The 20,933-nt window shown below is 42.3% G+C and overlaps 1 protein-coding gene and 1 long non-coding RNA gene across 3 annotated transcripts in view; one reads left to right on the plus strand and one right to left on the minus strand.

The window, feature by feature from the left end:
• LOC138740318 (cytokine receptor common subunit gamma-like) overlaps positions 1-20,933 on the minus strand; it is a 100,377-nt gene that overhangs the window by 2,334 nt on the left and 77,110 nt on the right. Inside the window, exon 8 of one of the 2 annotated variants that reach the window (XM_069892802.1) lies at positions 15,327-15,765. The exons of the other annotated variant lie outside the window; for it this stretch is intronic. Within the exon in view, the coding sequence (XP_069748903.1) occupies positions 15,755-15,765 (11 nt within the window). The 3' untranslated portion in view covers positions 15,327-15,754. Of the gene's footprint in view, positions 1-15,326; positions 15,766-20,933 lie in introns of those variants that run through there. 2 annotated transcript variants of the gene reach the window in all.
• LOC138740321 (uncharacterized) lies at positions 15,428-20,638 on the plus strand. The gene is made up of 2 exons (XR_011342824.1): positions 15,428-16,351; positions 19,902-20,638. It is a non-coding gene; the product is annotated as an uncharacterized lncRNA (long non-coding RNA).

Below are 20,933 nucleotides of genomic sequence, written 5' to 3' on the forward strand. Positions count from 1 at the left end.
ATATACACATATATAAATATAAATGTATAAATAAATATTGTTTCATAAACAGAATGGTCTCGGGTGGTGAGTATGAACAGCTTATTCAGTCGTCCAGCATTCTCACTGACCACAAGAAGAAGCTATTTGTCAACCTGATGGTGCCGGTTCTGATACTCCTGTTTTGCTTTCCCGACGGAAGGAGTTGAAAGATGCTATGTGCGGGCAGGAAAGAGCCCTTAACAATTTTGTGGGACAATGATCCCGGTAGATCATGTTGATGGGGGGGAGGGAGACCCCAGTGATCCTCTCTGTCACTCTTATGGTCCAGTGGATCCATCTCTCTACAGCAACACGGTGATGCAGCTGACCAGGATGCTCTCAATAGGGCTCCCGTAGAAGGTTGATATGATGGTGGCCGGTAGCTTTGACCACTTCAGTCTTCTCAGGAAGTGCAGTTGCTGTTGTGCTTTAACTAGAGTGCTTTGAAAAGTTCAACAGTCATGAAAAAGACAGTCAATCCAAGGTTTTATTTCTTTTGATGCATTGGATAAGAAAATCTACCTTGCACAGATTTCCAGTTTTAGTTGTCCAGGAAGCTTTATAATTCATTGGGAGAATGATACCTTGAACAGAAGGCCATGTTATCCCATTCATTGAAATAACAATTGTTCTGTATTTCAATTCTATTCCGCAGAACTGCCTCTGTAAATCTAATTTACTGCCCATCTAAAATGTTTCATTTTCTGTTATAAAATTATTTTTGTGCACATCCAAATTTCCAGTTGTGTTGAATTTTATAATCTCCTCTGAACTGCACCCATTCCCTACTCGCTGTGACCAAATAGGTACTTGTTTTTAAAACAAAAACTACAAAATAATATACTTAATTGAATTTAAAAAGAAAATAAGATAGCTCATAAAAATTCAGTTATTGTAGGGCAAACAAGTTGACTTTCCATTAGTGCAGTCCTTTTGTGGTGTTGCAACGGTCCCTGATCAGTGTAACAAATGGAAGTTCGAAAGCCTGACAACTGTTGGAAAGAAGATGTTTTTGAAACTAGAGGCACTGGTCTTTCAAGCTTCGATTCTTTCTACCCAAAGGTGGCAGTGAGAAAAAATTGTAACCAGGGATCCTTTATGATGTTGGCTGCCTTCTTGAGGCAGTGCCTCTCATAGGTGTATTCAGTGGGTGGGAGGTTCGAGTTGTGACGGACCTATCTGTGTTTGTTACCTTCTGGAGCTTTCAGCATTCCTGGGCAATCAAATTTGCAAATCAGACTGTGACGCAGTCAGTCAACATACTTTCCGCAGTGCACTTGTAGAGGATGGAGGGACTTTTCAATGATATGTCAAATCTCAGACAGCTTAAAAAGAATAATGAATTTTTACCAAGGCTTAGTGCAAACAAGATCACTGATGCCAAAGTCTGCACAAAATAACTAGCACAGAGAAAGATGCCACGCAGTTGCATCACAGCACTGCTGGATCCATTGTATGTTTTGTTCAAAAGATAACATTTATCAGTCAGAACAACTGCTGATTTAACGTAACGCCACAGGAAGTTTGAAGCACTTGAGGTCTGTTCACAGTTGTGAAATCACAAGAAGATCTCACAATCTGTTGGTTAACACACCTGTATCTCTCCCTCCTTCAAAATGGTCTTTATTCTTGTAAAAGACTGAGCTTATCCCAGACGCCTACTTCTTTACACTACCATTCTTGCCATTTCATTGAGTAGTTATAGCAGAAACTGTGGGATGATTACAGAGATTGGCCACAATTGGAATGAGTTACTGAACTGGTTGTCCTGCAATAGAAATGCTCTGGGCTAGAGATGTTTTGCCACTAAGCATACTTTTCAGTGATAAAGTAGGGACCAAAATATACAAAAATGTGTTCATTCCATGCTAGGGCAACCTTTTGCCATATTGGTTCGGGTTACTCTTAGAAATCAACAACTATGTCCTTAAAATAAAACTTTTTGTTTGAAATGACCTGTGCAATATTGATAAAATGGAAAGCTAATACCCTGCCTACACATGCACATTGGCTAAACAATATTATACCTTGCAAAAATTTAAAGTAAATTAGATATCCTATTAAGGATTCAAATATTAAATTCCAAAAGACATGGGGCTCATTTATGGATGATAATCTCCAGATTTAGTGTTGTTCTAGAATTCTGGCACTGAGTTGTCCATCTCCAAGAAGCCGTTACTTGATTCATACATGTTAATTTTCAACCCTCCTTAGAGGAAGGGGTATTGAAATTTTAAAACCTTTTTTCCTTTTATTTTACCTTTATTTTTATTTGTTGCTTATATGCTTTATTTTATTGTCAAGAATGTGCTCTGGATTCCTTAATTATGATCATAATTGTAATTTTTTTTCTAATTTTGTGGCACATTGTATAATTGTACCATTCAATTGTTTATATTTTAAATATCAATAAAAATAATTTAAAAAGAAATGACCTTTGTCCAGACCACGGAAATACTTATATAGACCTTTATGTTTTGCTGTCCATTCTCTGTGTGAATCTTGACTTTTCAGTTGATTGAAAAGCTGCATGCTAAAGTTGTCTTAAAATAAACACTGAATGTTATTCCCACCCTTAGATATCAATCAAGACCCCAAGCAAATTTTCCACTGCAACTAACCACAAGTTCCATATCCTGTAACACAAGAATTCAACAAGCTCTGCCTTGATAATAATCGTTTCGACAAAACCATTGCATGTTTCTGTCTCAAAGTCAAACTCTCATGAAGGGGGCTTCTTCATTCAATTCCCATTAACTTCATCTAAGGTCTCTGTCCTTACAGCTGATGAACATTCTGAGCTTGAAATTAACAGATGCAGATTTTCTGCTTTTATTTCAGGTTTTAACCCACTGTAGCATTCTGCTGGATTACACACAAGTCATAGAGTCACACAGCATGGACACAAGCCCCACCTGTGCACGCTGTCCAAATTGTTCCACTTATCCTTGACCCACCCACCTGTGTTTGGCCCATATTCCTGTCAACCCATCCTACCCATGAATCTGTCCAATTCTTTTTCTTAAACTTTGCAGGAGTACGTGCCTCATCCACCATCTCTGACAGCCCATTTTATACACCCACCACCCTCCATGTAAAATATTTATCCCTTAAGTTCCTGTTAAATCTGTTCCCCTCACCTTAAACCTACATCACTCATGATTGAATCCCCAACCCTGGGAAAAGGCTCTGAATTTGCCCAATCTATTCCTCTTGTTATTTTGTACAGTCCTGGAGAAACTCAGCAGGTCATGCAGCATCCATTGGACTTAAAAGGGAGATGTTTCAGGCCTGAGCCCTTTGTTGGGAATTCTGATTACAGGCTCAGGTCAGAAATGCTGATTGCCTTTTACTCTGGACACGTCATGACTTGACCCCAGCATCTGCAGATATCCTTGCTAGGTAACTCAGGGTTTATCTAGGGATGCTAGCACGGTGCCCAACTCCTTCGCATTCACAAAGAAGCCTCGCCAGCAGCTATATACTTTGTGAGGTGTCTGAAGAGGTTTGGTATGACACCGAAGACTCTCGTAAACTTCTACAGGTGTACCGTGGAGAGCATTCTGACTGGTTGGTGCCTGGTATGGAGGCATCAACTGTCAGGGCAAGAATAAACTTCAGAGGGTTGTTAACTTGGCCTGCAACCACACAGACACCAGACTTCACTCCATCGAGGATCTACATGAGGCAGTGTCTTAAAAAAGCAGCCTCTATCCTCAAAGACCTCCAGCACCCAGGCCATGCCCTCTTCACTCTGCTACCATCAGGGAAAAGGTACAGGAGCCTAAAAACAACCACTCAGTGGGACAAGGACAGCTTCTTCCCCGCTGCCATCTGATCCTTGAATAATCAATGAACCAAAGACACTGCCTTTCTTTCAGTGCAGTATCATATTTATTTATTTTTTATAGTAATGTTCTAAGATGATTATAATATGAATGTTTGCACTCTGATGCTGCCCCAAGACACCGAATCTCATGACTTGTTCATGACAATAAATCCTGATTCTGATTCCTCCATTGAGCTAGTCCTCCTGAAGATTCATCAACATTAACTGAGTTAACCAATGACACTGCATGTATTTGCACCATGACAGAGATTAGCTGTGAGTTTCAGCCATCTTCAATAAAGAGACTGTATCAAAATGTTCTGTATACATTGAATCGCACTGACACAAATCTCTCTGAAATATTAATTAATTAGTATCATTTATCATTTGTGAACAAGCTGCATGTTACAAGCACATTCACTTATTAAAAAGTTCAAGATTGTTGTCACATTTACCAAAGAGATTGTTTTGTGCGTAGACCAGTTAAACCTCCAGGTTTGGATCTGGAGCTCGGGTTGCCGATGTTCTTTGTGGCTGCGGAGGCTGTGGAAGCACTGAGGTGAACCTATGAACCCTCAGTGATTCTGGGGGGATTCTCTTTGCTTCTCTTTCTCTGGCTGCAAGGGGTGCCGGGCAATTTGTGCTGATGGTGCCTTATGGAATACTAAAGCCAATTTTGTGTAATATTACACCTTGTGACAAGGAACTTGTGCATAACACATTAAATAAATTGCAGTACAAAAAGTGCAGATGGAACCAGAGAGAACATTTGGTATGGAACAAAGGCTACATCATTTATAGTTATGTTACAACCCTCATTCTTGTCATTGTAGAAACCCAACTCGCCTCTGCAGTGCATTCAGGATTGGATATCCTACTTAATAAAATGTTCAGAGAAGCGTACAGGAGGGAGATTCATCAGCTCGTTGAGTGGTGCCACAACAGCAACCTTGCACTCAACGTGAGCAATGCCAAGGAGCTGATAGTGGACTTCAGGAAGAGGAAATCAGGAGAACACAAGCCAGTCCTCATCGACTCTTGCAAATTTCTACAGGTGTACTGTGGAGAGCATTCTGACTGGTTGCATCACTGTCTGGTACAGAGGTGCTAATGTATAGGACAGGAAAAAATCTACAGAGAATTTTGAACTCGGCCAGCGCTATCTTGGCATCAGTTTCCACTCCATCGAGGACATCTACAAGAGGTGGTGTCTTAAGAAAGTGGCTTCTCACCACCCAGGCCATGCCCTGCTACCTCTGCTACCATCAAGAAGGAGGTACAGGAACCTGAAGATACATACCCAGTGGCACAAGGACAGCTTCTGCCCCGCTGCCATCAGATTCCTGAATAATCAATGAACCACAGACACTGCCTCATTTTTGCACCAATTTACTTATTTATCTTAAAATGTAATTTGAGCGCAATATTTGCTCTCTGACGCTGCTGCAAAACGACAAATTTCGTGACACGTTCATGGCAAAAATTCTGATTCTGATTCAGAAGAAGAGGATGGGGATGCAGCTGAGGAACTGAAGAGGCAGAGAAAAAGGGAAGAGAAAAGGGAAATGATGCTTTATAGATATGCAAAAGGATGGGATTGATAAGGCTCGGTCTGGAAACATTACAACATGAGGAATATGAGCAGGAATCTTTCACCATCAGCAAGAGCATGGCTGAACTTCTTCCTCACACGGTTCTCCTGCATTAGCTCTTTGTCCTTTGACTCGTTAATACAGTAACCAGAAACCAACCGACTGAAATCCAGAAACCAATTGTTCACTGTATTGAATGAAGTCAATAACTAAGCTAGCAAACTCTAAATATTTATGATATCTTTCTCTCTTATTTTACATTTCTTATCTTCTTTTCTCTTCTTATTCGCTAATTAAACTTAAATCTCTGTTTCTGTGATTTTTCTACATGGCAAGCTGTAGCAAGTAAGATTTTCATTCTATTTGCATATTGCCCTTGATAATATGAAGGTAAATCCCATCCATTCATTACTTAGATGCTGTCTTGTGGAACAGATGAAAACAGTGTTAGAAATGAAACATTTAAAGCTCCTGTTCCTCACCCAACAGAAGTTTGTTTGCCATGGTTCTGAAGATAAGGTGAATGGTGGTTAAGGCTGAAGACTAGAAAACCTGTTGGTACGAGCCAAAGCCTCATCGCAATTTTGTTTTTCCAGCATGATGTGCTTTTTCAATAAACAGGAAGCCTCAGAACAGTTTGACTACACTTCATTTTTGCAACCCTGCTGGCTCCACACCGCAGGCTTTGTGGCTAGAAACCATTAGAGCGCGTTATCCTGTTTCCTGCTTGTTACACGGAAATACGTAACCACCAAAAATAGGAGCAGGATTAGGCGCTTCAGCCCTTGCACCATTCAACATGGGCATGGCAGATCATACAGTCCACAAAGCCAGCCATTCTCAACCTGTTTACCAGTTATGAGCACCTAGGTCTCTGCTCAAAGTTTATGGATCCCCTTCCCTGTGAAGCAGTCAAGTTTTGGTTTCTTACGTACTTCTCACTTACCAACTATATAAAAAGCATTAAAAATGTCATGTGAGGTGAAAAGAAAACCAGGCTTTTACTTAAACGTGCTGTGGCCCCTGTTTTTGTGGGGGTACATAGGGCCCCCTTTGAGAATGGTTGCACCACACTGATTCTGCCACCTCCCTATATCCACTCTTCTTTGGCTTGGCTTCGCGGACGAAGATTTATGGAGGGGTAATGTCCACGTCAGCTGCAGGCTCGTTTGTGGCTGACAAGTCCGATGCGGGACAGGCAGACACAGTTGCAGCGGTTGCAGGGGAGGTGGGCTCTGCGCTCTTCTTCAAAGGAGGTTGCTGCCCGCCGAACTGTGAGTCGCCACTAGTGCCTTGCATATCCACTAGTGCCTTGCATATCGACCTCCTTGCTGAATATATTTAATGATGCTTCCACTAACCTTTGTTGCAAGGATTCACCACAGGCTGAGCACCCTCTGGATGAAAATACTTCTCCTGATCTATGTTCTAAATAGGTTGTGACCCACGGCTCAAAAATCTGAAACTCTCATGGAATTCCCCCCTTTCTCCCCTTCTTATGCCTTGCCCGTCTTGTCCTGTTCAAATTTTCTATGAGATCACTACTCATTCTTCTAAACTCCAGTGAATGTAGGCGAAATCAGCTCAACCCCCCCCTTATCATCACACCCTTATTTATCAACCCAGCCAGGAAACAGTCTAGTTAACCTTTGTTGCACTCCCTCCATGGTAAGGATGTTCTTTCTCAGACTAGGAGAGGAAAAACTGCATCCACATTTCAGATTTGGCCTCTTCAAACCCCTGAAGAGTTGCAGCAAAACATCTTTGCTTTTGCACTCATGTCCTCTTGCTATTAAAGGCAACAAACCATTCACACGGATGGTTACAGGAACTGCAAATTTTGAATACTGCCGGCTTTCTCTTTTCCCCACTTCTGACATTGGGTCTGTGACTGAAACCTTGGCTCTGCTTCTCTCTTCTCAGATGCTACCGGATTTGCTGAATAATTCCAGAATTTTCTCAGAGCGAAACACAAAAGTCTGAAATGCAGTGATTGAGATAAAAACATAATGCTGGAGAAACTCAGCAGGTCACATAGCATACCTGTCGTGTGGGAAGGAAAAGGTTCGGTGGGTTCAAAGAGCAACAAGTCTGGACACAGGCTAAACACAGGAAAGATCTTTAGGAAAACACATGTAAGGGGATTGCAACAGGGATAACACACACTCGTACTCTCAGTCACAAAACACAGCATAATCAGTCACATCAGACTTTACACCACCAATACTAGCAACTGTGTACAGACATAACAACCAAGGATTACAATATGCTGCCTGCCATTCCTTGTCTAACATGGGCAATGCTCCAATGCTATCTAACAGCCCTGATCTCTGTATGGTGCACACCTTACCAATGGCTCTTCCAGCGTCGTCCACAATTTGTGACCTGGAGTAGAGCAGGATTCGTCTCAGGACTGAAGAGCAAAAGAGGAAGAGATACTGCATGTGGTGGGCTTTATAGTATGGAAGGTCCGGTCCACGTAATCACAAGGTAATTAAAGGGGCCAATGGTCAGGTGTGCACTAATCAGTAGGCAGAGTCCAACCTTGATTGGCAGGTGATGTAACTTCAAATAGGTTCCAGACAGAGAAGAAACGTGACCTTGCACAATCCACAGTACAGTACCTTATATAGCAAAGATAAAGGTACATAACCAACTTTTCAGGCTTGAGCCCTTCATCAAGGTTTGAGCAAAATGTAGGTGGGTGCCTGAACAAAATGGTGAGGGGGAGGAGCACAGGCTCACAGGCAAGAGGTAATGAGGGAGTGAGGGCACAAGAGAAATTGGGGGATCGCTTTGTGAATGGAGAGGGAAGAGGTGGAGTGCTGGAGAAAAGGAGGCAGAGGGATAGGGAAGGGAGGGAAAACAGGGAGTGGTCTAGCAGAAACTGGAGAAGTTGATGCTAATGCTATCCAGTTGGAGAGTGACCAGATAGGATATTAGATGTTTTTTTTCTATAATTTATGGGTTGCCCTGGTTTGGCAGTGCATGGATAGACACGTTGGCATGGAAATGTGGCGCAGAATTGAAATTTTTGGCCCTGGGAGTTCTCTGTTATTGATATGGACGGAGCACTAGTTCTCCCAGTCTCAGCAAAATGATCTCTCAGTCTGCGTCCAGTTTCTCCAATGAAGAGACAGCCACAACAGGAGCAGCGCTGAGCCGGGAGGGGGCGGGGGAACTTCTGGAACTGCATTGCCTGACCGGAGCAGCGCTGAGCCGGGAGGGGGGAGCACCTGGAACTGCATTGCCTGACCGGAGCAGCGCTGTGGTCTTGAGGGGCGGTGAGGATTAGGGTGCAAGTGTTGCATTTCCAGTAGTCAGAGGGGAAGGAGTTAAGGGAGCGATTAGTGGAAAAGGGTAAGTAGACAAGGAAGTCACAAAAGGAGTGGTCCTGTGGAGAGCAGAGGAGACAGGAAGATGAGCTGGTGGTGGGATTATGTTGGAGGTGACTGAAATTTTGGAGGATAACATGTTGGATGCGGATGCTGGTAGGGTGGTAGGTGAGGACAAGGAAAATCCAGTTCTTGCTGCATCTAAGAGTGGAGGGACCCAGGATTCAGGAAATGGAGGAGATGAGGATAAAGGCTGAATTGATGGTGAATTCTCAGCATTTTCTCGTTATGTTGCATTGTTGATCTGCATTTATGAGTTCAGACTACAAGGAATTTAAATTCAGTTGATTAAATACAATAGATCTGTATCAAAAGATTGTTTCAGAAAAGATGAGCTGAAATGTGTGGTCTTAATGAATGGCCAGTCAATCAGTTGAAGGAGGATTAGCTAATAAATCCTAATAATATCCACATCCAATGACCACTATCCTGGTCAGCCTTTTCTTATGTTGTTTTATCTCTAAAGCTGCAAAAGATTAGAATCAGGAGCATGGAGCACAAAATTTCTGCATTTCCTGTAATTTCATCACTGTGTTCAGTTCAAACTGTTCCACCGCGTTCCTGCGTTTCCATTTGTTCTGTCACTGGAGCAGAACTTAACCCAATGTTAGGCACGAATTGTCAATGACAGACTGCCTCATGGTCATGCACTAAGGTTTAAAATAAGGGAGCTACTTTTGTTTATTAGATTTGGGCACCATCGACATTAATTGGTGTAATGGAGGATCTAGACCAGCTGATGGAAGAAGGGATGCAGTTGCATCAGAAGACATAATCTAAATTCCACTATGAGGCCCAGGATGCATATTTAGTAGACACACCTAAATTCCACTATGGGGCCCAGGATGCAGTTGAATATGAATCAATAGACATTATCCAACTTCCACCATGAGGTCAAGAGATGCAGTTGTCTTTTGTTGGTCGCAGACTGTCAGGAGACCTTGAAGATAATTAAATCATTTGTTCAAAGAGATAAGATCTGAAGTAAACAACTTTTGGGTAATATAAGCAATGGTCCCACTGCTGAAGTTTGAGACTCTCCAAGAGGTGGCAACATCTCTCAGCAAGAAGAAGAACTTCAAGAGTCCAGCTAACGTCCCAGTCGAGGGAGGTGGAGAAGCTGCTCTCGCTTCGGCAGTTGGGACCAGTCCAGGCATTGATAAGTATAATTGGGAAGGGCTTGCATATTGTAATGTGAATTCAGCTTTAAATTTAGTAATAAAGCCTTGTATAAACTGTGTCTATTTTCTTTCGGTAGCTCAAACACAGTGACCAATCTAAAACGATCAAAATGAGAGGTATAAGTTTACCCAAGACAATTGGTCCTCCCAATTACAATTGAATTGATTGGTTCACTAGGATTGTGTAAAGGATGATCCCATGTGTCATTCAGAATGAATGAAGGTAGCAAATTTCTTTTCTTAAAAGACATAGATGGATCAAGAATGTTTCAACTACAGTTCAGTGGTTATTTTTGCCTTTTCACCATTTTTGATGTAATTCATTCACCAAATGTAAATTTCCCATCTGTCTTGATAGAAACAGAGGCTTATTCAGCATGGAAAGAGGCCATTTGGCTTGTCATATCCATGCCAACTAGTGGGTACCCATCTGTATCAATAACACAGATATCCTGGAAGTACTCAGAAGGTCGCGCAGCATCCATAGAAGATAAAGATATATTACCGATGTTTTGGGCCTGAGCTCTTCTTCAAGGTATGAGTAAACTGCAGGCAGGTGCCTGAATTAAAAGGCTAGGGAGAAGGGAAGAAAGGGCAGGGGATGAGTACAGACCAACAGACAAAAGGTGTTAATTAGATATAGACAGGATTCAGGAGAGAGAGGAAAGGTGAGAATTGATTGGGGAATTGGGAGTTTATTTACAGCTCTGTAGAAACAGAGCTAGGGGAAAGGAGACAGAGGGAAAAGGGGAGAAAGAGAGGGGGAGAGAGAGAGAGAGAAAGAGGGGAGAAAGGGAAGAGGGAGAAAGCAGGAGAGAGATGGGGAAGAAGGGGAGAAAGAGGGAGAAAGAGGGGAAGAGAGAGGGAGAGAGGGGGAGGGAGGGGGAGAGAGGGGAAGAGAGGGAGAGCTAATGAAAACCAGAGAAATCAATGTTAATGCCACCCAGTAGGAGGGTGTCCAGAGAGAATACGATGTGCTATTCCTCCAATTTGCAGATGGTCTCAGGGTGCGCCTATGGACACTACAAGACTTGCTGTTCCTCCAGTATTTGTTTTTACTACAATCACAGCATCTACAGGCTTTTGTGTTTCACCTATCTATATTAATCCCATTTTCCAGGCAACATCCTGGTCAATCTCTTCTGCATCCTCTCCAGCATTATCTCATCTGTCCTGCAGTGAGATGATCAGAACTGCACACAGTACTCCACTCTGGTTTGGCCACTGTTTTATAAACCCTTGTTAATGTGCTTAATTCCCTGACTGAAGAAAGGTACCAACTCATTTGTCTTCTTTACTATGTTATCTACCAGGGCTGCCATTTTCAAGGATCATTATATGCATGCCAAGGTCCCCCTCTTCCTCAATACTCCATAGGACCTTCGTGGATGCCCTAGCCTCATTACTGCATCACCTCACACTTATCTGGATTAAGCTCCTTCTGCCATTTCTCAGCCTACTTCACCAATACATCACTATTACCCTGTAGCTTAAACTCCACTGACCTTTGTGCCTTATGGACCATGCATCCTATATCTACATCCAAATAATTCTCATCTATTATAAACAGCATTGCTCCCTATAGAACACGACTGGTCATAGGAATCTAAACACAACATTTCTCTACCAGGACCCTCTGTCTCCTATTGCCAAACCAATTCTGGATTCAATTTGCCAAAGATGTTATGGGCCCTAATCCTTTGTACCAACATTTTGATGGCCTTACTGAAGTCCATGTAAAGCACATCTACTGCACTTCCATCTTCAATACACTTTGCTACCTCCTCAAAAAGGTTAATCAGATTGGTCAGGCAAGATCTGCATTTGATAAAGCTATAGTAGTTACTTATGCCCAGAACATTTTCCAATAACTTCCCTCCTAAGTGATGACCTCCAGATCAAGGTGTCTAGATTATTATTCCAGCAATGAAACATAGGAGCATGGTTGCATTGTGGTTTAAATGCTCTCAGAATAATGGAAAACAAATATGTGGTAATATGCTAGGGTCACAAGCAGTACACAGAAGTGCTGGAGAAACTCAGCAGGTCATGCAGCATCCATCAAAAGTAAATGGCAGTCAACATTTCAGGCCTGAGCCCTTCTTTAGAGATCCAAAAATCAAGAAGACACCTGAATTAAAAGGAGGGGTTGGCAGGGAGGAAGTGTAAGGGGAAGGAACATAATGTAAATGAATCCTGGATTTCCTCACCTCCAGACGACACTCAGTGAGGATTGGGAAGAACATCTCCTTCACAACCTCCATCAGTACCGAATCACCACCGGGCTGTGTTCTTAGACTCCTGCTCTACTTACTTTGCACCTATGACTCTGTGGGTCGGTCCGTCAACAACATCATCTACAAATTTGCCAATGAGTGATGAGTCAGCATACAGGATGGAGATTGAAAAATTGGCTGAATGATGCACCCATCCGTATAAATAACACAGATATCCCTCTTCTCTCTCTTTCTCTCTCTCTCTCTCTCCAACAACAACGAAAATCAAGGAGCTGATTGCTGATTTCAGGAATGCAAACCCAGAGGTTATATAATCCAGTGATCATTGGGGGATCAGAGGTGGAGAGGGTGGGCAAATTTAAGTTCTTGAGAGCCACTATCTCCGAGGATCTTTTCTGAACCCAACACATTAATGGCATCATGAAGAAAGTACGTCACTGCTTCAGGAGTTTGTGGAGGTTTGGTATGTCACCAGAAACCTTGGAAAATTTCTACAGAGGTGTGATGGAAACGGTGCCAACTAGCTGCATCTCAGACTGGTATGGGGACATCAATACCCCTGAGTGTAAAATCCTCAAAAATGTAGTGGACACAGCCCAGGACATCACAGGCAAAACCCTCCCCACTATTGAGTATATCTACAGGGAACACTGCCATCAGAGGGCAGCAGCGATCATCAAGGACCCACACCACCCAGCACATGCTCTGTTCTCACTGCTGCCATCAGAAAAGAGGTATCGGTGCCACAAGACTTGCACCCCCAGGTTCAGGAACAGCTGTTCCCCCTCCACCATCAGACTCCTCAATGACCAACTCTATCAGGGACTCATTGAAGGTCTCTTACTTTTGCACTTCATTGATTTACTTTTTTAATCTATGTTGCACGGTCAGTTTGTTTGTATGTTCATTGTATTTTTGGCAGTTCTTTGTTTACATGTTTACGCCGTGTACAGTTATTTTGCATTACCAATTAGTCAGGGTTGTATGCGATGTCATGAATAAATAAATCTGAAACCTGATAAGTGAGGTAATAGGTGAATACAAAATGAGGATGAGAAATGATAGTGGGAGAGGGCAGAGGGGCTAAGGAAAATATTTATTTGATAGGAGAAGGGTGCTGGAGGAGGAAGAGAGCTCGAGAGATGAGGTAAAGAGAGAGACTGGGGGAGGGGGCTAACAGAAATTGGAGAAATCGATGCTGATGATGTCTGGTTGGAGTCTGCTGGGTGTTGTCCTTCCAATTTTTGGATGACCCCAACATGCACATGAGGCGACAGACAGACATGGCAATGGGGTGTAATACTGAGGTTCTTGTTGTTGCAGTGGACAGAACAAAGGTGAAGCAACTTCTCGGTCTGCGTTCGGTCTCTTTGAGGTAGAGGAGGCAGTAGATGATCCCTGCAGATTCACGTGGAGTGTTGCTTCATTTGGACATACTGTTTGCTGCCCTGAATGGTGGTAAGGGAGGGGAGAAGGGGAGATGGCCAAGGGGATGATTAGTGTGAAAGGAGAAGTGGATGACGGAGTCATAGAGGGAGTTATCACTATGGAAGGCATAGAAGGTAGAGGAGGGGAAGATATACCTGGTGGTGTGATTGTATTATAGATGGTGGTAATTGCAGAGAATGATTTATTGGATGGTAGTAGGTGAGGACAAGCGAAAAACTGTGTGTTGGGTGTGGGGGTGGGGGTGAGCGGAAGGAGAGACCAAGGGCAGATGTGTTGGAAGCAGAGGAGATGCAGGTAAGGGCTGAGTTGAAGCTAGAAGAGGGGAATCCACATTTTCTGAAGGAGGACATCTCGGAAGAACTGAAATGGAAATTCTTATCCTGGGAGCAGATGCAGCAGAGACGATGGAATTGAGAGAAAGAAATAGAATCCTTAAGTTGGCAGGTTGGGAACAGGTGTAGTTCAGATAACTGTGAGAGTTAGCGGGTTTATAAAAGATGTCTGAAGATAATTTCTCTCCAGAAATGGAGAGAGATCAACAAAGCACAGAGGGTTACCAGAGATAGACCAAGTGAATATGAGGTCAGGATGGAAGTTGGCAACAAAATGCATAAAGTTGACAAGTTCATCATGTGAACAGGAGCCAGCACCAATGTAGTCATCTATGTAGTAGAGGAAGAATTGAGGGGCCTTGCAGGCTTCTAGCATGGATTGCTCCACATAGCCAACAAAAAGGCAGGCATAGCCGAGGCTCATGCAGACAGCCATGGCTATCCCTTTGACCTGGAGAAAGTCAAGTTGGAGTTATTGAGGATGAGGACAAGGTAGAGGAGAGTGATGGAAGGGAACTGGTTATGTCTATTATTCAGGAAGAAGTAGAAAGCCTTGAGATCTTCTTTATGAGTGATGGAAATATATAGCAGCTGGATGTTCATGGTGACAATGAAGCAGTCCTGCCCAGAGAATTAAAATTTGTGGAAGTATTGGAGAGTATTTGAGGTATCCTGGTTGCATGTGGGAGGGGACTGCACCAAGGGAGACAAAATAGTGCTGAGGTAAGATGATACCAGTTCAGAGGGGTAGGAGCACATGGAGGCAATGGATCTACCAGAGCAGATAGGTTTGGCGATCATGAGTAGGAGGTAGAACTGGGCAAAAAAGGGTTGGAAAACAATGAGGTTAGAGGTTGTGGGAGAGAGAGATGACTGGAAGTGATGCGATCAGAGATAGCCCAGGAGAGAGTGGCCTGATGTTTCTTGGTGAGGTTCAGTTCAAGGCGCAAGTAAGAAGAGGTGTCTGAGAGCTGAGGTCTAGCCTGGCTAAGGTCAGTGTGCCAGACTACAACAACATGTGATTGGCTATTGCTGCCATCTACTGGTAATGATTGTAGTGCCACTTGCAAAAAAAAATTACGCCTGAGATTGATGAGGTTTTACTATGGAAAAGAGGTTTAGCGTAACAATTGCTAAATATAATAAAGTGAAACGGAGCTGGTGCAGTGAGAGAGCGAGCGTGAGACAGACAGACAGACATCAGAGAGAGAAAGAGAGAAAACAGTCAATAAGAGAGAGACAGAGAGAGAGAGAGAGAGAAATTTCAAAAAATAAACAATCAAACCAGCAGAAGAATATGAATTATTTATATTCTGTTACATATTAATTGCTGCATCTTCTAATTTTTATAATAGAAACTCTATAAGCTGATGGTTGGAGAATATTCTCCTTTTTAAGTTAGCGTATGAAACCATGAGTAAAATCACTGAAAGATGTGAGATAATCGAAGTTTCGTTTTCCAACAGCCTCCAGAGCATAAACACAGTGGAAACCTGTCAGACCAAAAAACCTATGTGATGATTTTCTCAGCAGATGTGGTTAAAAAAGCAAACTTGTCTTCAAGGAAGCATTACGGTCATTCTGATGGGAGTGATGTCATCTTGCCTTTTTTGTGGCAATGGCCTCTGAAGAAATAAATGTGACTTTTTAATGAAAATGTTAATTTTCCTTTGGAAACTTCCTGAGGTGATGCACTTCGTGGAAGATCTTGCTTCATTTCAAACAGTACCTGTGAAAAATGACACTGAGTTAGCAACAAAGAAGCTTCATCTCCAGGTGGCTTATTAGCTCCCACATTCTTCTTGTCACTTGTATTTTTTTTAAATTTACCACCCCTTACAAATTTGGTTTTGGTTATTCTTGAACCCTATCTGAAACAGGACAGCAGATTGGCTCCAAGATCTGTATTCAACAGTTTATAATGTCGACAAGATGATGTGGGGGAGAAGGACGGCCCTTTGGTGAAAGTAATTCATCTTCCATTCAACTTTTCATATTCAGGAGAAGTCACACTGGTCTCTGACAGAAGCAATCGTCATCTACCTTCTCAAGATTGAAATGGAGCGACACAACACCTCAAGAAAGTATGGCATGAACAAATGTCATGAACATTTTTGGAAGCTTAATCGTCTGACCACAAGCTTCTACGTTTTCTTAGTTTTAGAAAGAAAGTAGATGGAAGTATATGGAAGGGTAAACCTAACCAAATTAACCTCCTCTGGGATAAATGAAAGGATGGATCGAAACCTACAGTGAGTCACGTGAAGAGAGAATGAAAATAATTACTGTTTCCCACATTGAAGGTCCTTGACAGAGTAAGTAAAAGGGACTAAGGAGAGGATTTCTCTTGTCCTCACCTACCACCCTACCAGCCGCTGCATCCAACGCATCCTCCTCTGCCATCTCCACCACTTACTATGTGATCCCACCACTAGACAAATATTCCCCTCTCCCTCCTCTCTCTGCCTTCTGGAGGGACCACTCCCTCTGTGACTCCCTTGCCCAGTCCTCCCTCCTCAGCAATTATGCCCACACCTCCTCCCTCACCACCATTCGGGGCGTCAAATAGTCCTTCTAAGTGAAGCAACATTTCACTTGTGAATCTGTAGGAGTCATCTACTGCATCCGGTGCTCCTATTATGGTCTCCTCTACGTCAGAGAGCCTGGATGCAGACTGGGAGGTCACTTTGTTAAGCATCTCGGCTGTCTGCTGCAATAGCATGGATCTTCTGGAGGCCACTCATTTCAATTCTCCACCCCATTCCCTTTCTGATATGTCTGTCCATGGTCTCATGCACTGACAAACCTGCAATTTGGAGAACAACATCTCATCTTCCAACTGGGCACCCTTCAACTGGAAGGCATCAATATCGACTTCTCTGGCTTTGTTAAAACCCATCCCCCCTTCCCTTCTTCCCCCATCGTCTTTCCCTAACTCTGTCTCTCCATTCCATCTCTTTTCGTACAAACATGATCAATTCTTACTTCGTCCCTTATATCCAATTAATACCTTTTGTTGGTCTGGATTCCTCCCCCAGCCAGCATTGTTTGAATCCTGAAACTTGCTGAGATTTCCTGCTTAAGGCTGATTCCTTGAAGAAGGACTCAGGTAATATATTTTTGTGTCGTATGGACACTGAAAGATTGGCTAAGTTCCTCCAGCATTTAGGCTTGTTTTTACTAAGCGAAAGGGATTGTTCCCATTGATAGTCAGGTCAATAAGCAGGGATCACAAATTTAAGATGACACAGATTTAAGAATCAGTATAATGTTTAAGAGCCACTTAGTCAGACAATGGGCAAGGTTCAGAAGAGTACAGTCCCAATGTGGGTGATTATCATGAAAGGGCTAGAAAGGATGTGATGGGCTGAAGGACCTGTTTCTAAGCAGCACAACTCTACAACCAATAAAAGTACCAGAGAGGAGATGAGGGGTCTTTACATTACAAGTGGTCATGATCAGGAATGCAATCCCTGAAAAAGTAGTGCAAACTGATTCAACAATAAATCAGCAGAAGGGAACTGGATAAAAACTGGAAAGGGAATGGCTTCATAGAAAGGGCAGGAGAGTGAGTTAAGTCCTATAGAAAGGATGTTATTAAACTTGAGAGGATGCAGAAAAAAAATTGCAAGGAAGTTCATAGAACTTGAAGTGTAGGATTTGAATTCGAAAGAAAGACTGGATCAGCTGAGACTGTTTTCTCTGGAGCAAAGAAATCTTCAGGAAAAAAGCGAGGAGCATGAAATCATGTGGGGTATAAATTAGGTAGTTGGTTAGTCTTTTTTCCGGGGTAGAGGAGTCTAAAACTGGAGGGTATGGGTATGAAATGAGAGTCAAAATAAAGGGATCCTGAAAGACATGTTTATCACATGTTGGGTATATGGAACAAGCAGCCAGGGGAAGTGGTAGAAGCGGGGACAAAGACAATAGTTAAAGGACATTTGGACAGGTACCTACAAAGGAAAGGTTTCAAGAGCTATGGACCGAACAGAGATCAATGGTGCTAACTCAAATAAGCAACTTAGTTGGCCTTGGCAGGAAGGGTCAAAGGGCTGGTTTCTGTGCTTCAAATTGGCGAGTCCTTGCAGATGCAAGTGGCTCACTCCATGTGGTGTGGTTCGAAGATATTAGAACAGCTTCCTTAAGAAGTCAGAGCCCGTATTGCATTTCTTTAAACAAATGAATGCTCAGCCTTTGGGGAGTTATGGTATGAATCAGAAAGAAAAGCTGTTCTGCACTTGGAAGAAAAATTGGTAAAAAAAAAATGAAATCATGATTTGTGCAGCAAAACACATTTAAATGGGTCAATGATTTCTGAAGGAGATTGTCAGAAATTAACAGATTTATTGACTGCAGAAGTTAGCGTATAATCCTACCTTTTTATACTGGAGAATGTCAAGGGTATAAAAAACAGTAATGTGTTGAAATGTAGTTAATTTTTGGAAGCACGATTGTAATGGACCACTGAAAGAAAAGATGTAATTCTAGCCATGTCCATTTGTGGAGGTGGGGAGAAGGGTTCATTGACAGGGAAGGGAGCAAAGGCAGAAGTAGAGAGTGGGCCAAGTTTTAGAGTGGATATTAGGAAAAAGAAAGGTGGAAGTCTTGAGCATTAGAGATGTTTAAGTAAGCTGAGGGTGAGGGCTGTGAGGAAGAGAAACATGGAGAAGTGCAAGAGTCCCATCAATTTCTGGAAAGATAAAAATACAGAGCAAGAACAAAATAAGTTGTGTTCATAAAAGCACTTTTTGCCCTCAGAAAATCACAATGCATTTTGCAACAAACAAATTCATTTGATATGTAATGGCCCTGCAAATATTTTAAAAAACCAATTAGTGCATGACAAGAAATCACACACAATAGAGACAAGAATGAATCACTAATCTGTTTAGCCAGCATTGGTTTAAGAATAAATATTGGCCAAGGTTCAGTGCAAGTTCCCCTGAGGGTGTTCATTGAGCAGGCTACTGAGACCTTGATATTTACATTTTACAGATGCCAAAGACTTGTTTTGCAATCTGTCCAGTTTCTGTTTTATTTTATGGATTTGTGGGAGTTTGAACCAAAGAATCCTAGAACACTACAGCACAGAAACAGGCCCCTTCAGCCCTTCTAGTCTGTGCTGAACCATTATTTTTGCCTAGTCCCACTGACCTGCTGCACCCAGTCCATAGCCCTCCATACCTCTCCCATCCAGGTACATGTCCAAATTTCTCTAAAATGTTAAAATTGAGACCACATTCACCACCTCAGCTGGCAGCTCATTCCACAGTCTCACCACTCTTAGTGTGCAGAAGTTCCCACTCACGCTCCCTCTAAACCTTTCCCTTTTCACTCTTAACCCATGTCCTCTGGTTTGTATCACCCCGACCCTCAGTAGAAAAAGCCGATCCCCCAGGAGAAAATGCACTGACTGTCTATTCTTTTTATTCCTTATATAATCTCTGTTAAGTCTCCTCTCATCCTTTGTCATTCCATAGAGAAAAACCCTAGCTCTGTCATAAGACATGTTCTCAAATCCAGGCAATATCCTGGTAAATCTCCTCTTCACCTGCTCTGGTTCCTACATCCTTCCTTTAATGAGGTGGCCAGACTGAACACAATCTCCTGACTAATGAAATCCAACACACCATACACTTTCTTAACTGTTTTATCAACTCGTGTGGCAATCTTGAGAAGTCTATGGACTTGGACCCCAAGATCCCTCTGTTCCTCCACATTGTTAAAAATCTTGCTATTATCATGTCCTTTAGGCTTGACCTTCCAAAGTACATCACACTTACCCAGATTGAACTCCACCTGCCATTTCTCCACCCAACCTTCTCCACTATCTAAAACATATCCAACCTTTGTCTTTTCTGCCAGGTTGAATAGGTGCATGAGAGCAGGCAGGTCGAAGAGCATAAAGGAACCTTTGAAAGTTGTGAAATGCAAGCCAAGCACTTGGAAAATATCCAGCAGATCAGAGGGTGTAAATGGAGAGAGAAAATGGATGACCTAAAGCAGATCTGACTAGTTCTGATCTATACAGAAAAAGGAAGTTACTTGCAGTTGATTAGACATGAAAGCCCGAAAGCTGAAACACGAGGAGATGTGGTTCCTCAAGCTTCAATGTTACCTTGTTATATATGTTGGTGTCGGATGGAGAATTAAAATCCTACTCTCATTCAGAACTCTCTTTCTCTGTCACCTTTTCCTTAACCTTCCCTGAAATAAAATCAACTTTTCTCTCTTTCCCAGTTCCGATTAAGTTTTTGACCTGAAATATTAACATTTTATATTTGCAGGTGCTGAGAGTATTCAGCATTTCATATTTTTATTTCAGATTTCCAAGTTTTTCATTCTTATGTCTTTAATCTAAACGAGGCTGTCATGATGGAATTTTATTCTCTTTAACAAAGATTGAACTGGTTTATGTGAAAGATTTGTTTCCCAGTTTTCCTGCGATACATGTTTACAGGTCAAAATACCTTGAAGCTTTAAGAAGTAAACCAAGTTATTGTGCTGTGTATGTGATCATGACACAGAATCATACTAAATGTACCAACCTTTTGTATATTTGATACGTTATCAGTATGAATAAACCCAGAACTGGGACAGTAGTGAGCAATTCCAATGGATTGAAATTTCTTTGCTTAGTTCCTGAAAAACAAAACCATCATCTGTCCTTTCTTCTTTTTGACCCTGTGTTTCTAAACCTCTCTGAATGAGAACCATATTTCAGATTCTTTGTTGTTGTCAAGTCTAAATCTTGGAATTCCCTGCCATACAGCACCATGGGAGAGTCTTCATCAGAAGGAGAAGAGTTCACGAAGATGGCTTACCATCACCTTCTCAAGGGCTATTACAGACGGGCAATAAATGCTGACTTTGCCATGGATGCACCATCAATTATTC

This window comes from Narcine bancroftii, chromosome 8 (assembly GCF_036971445.1).
Source record: "Narcine bancroftii isolate sNarBan1 chromosome 8, sNarBan1.hap1, whole genome shotgun sequence".
NCBI lineage: Eukaryota > Metazoa > Chordata > Chondrichthyes > Torpediniformes > Narcinidae > Narcine > Narcine bancroftii.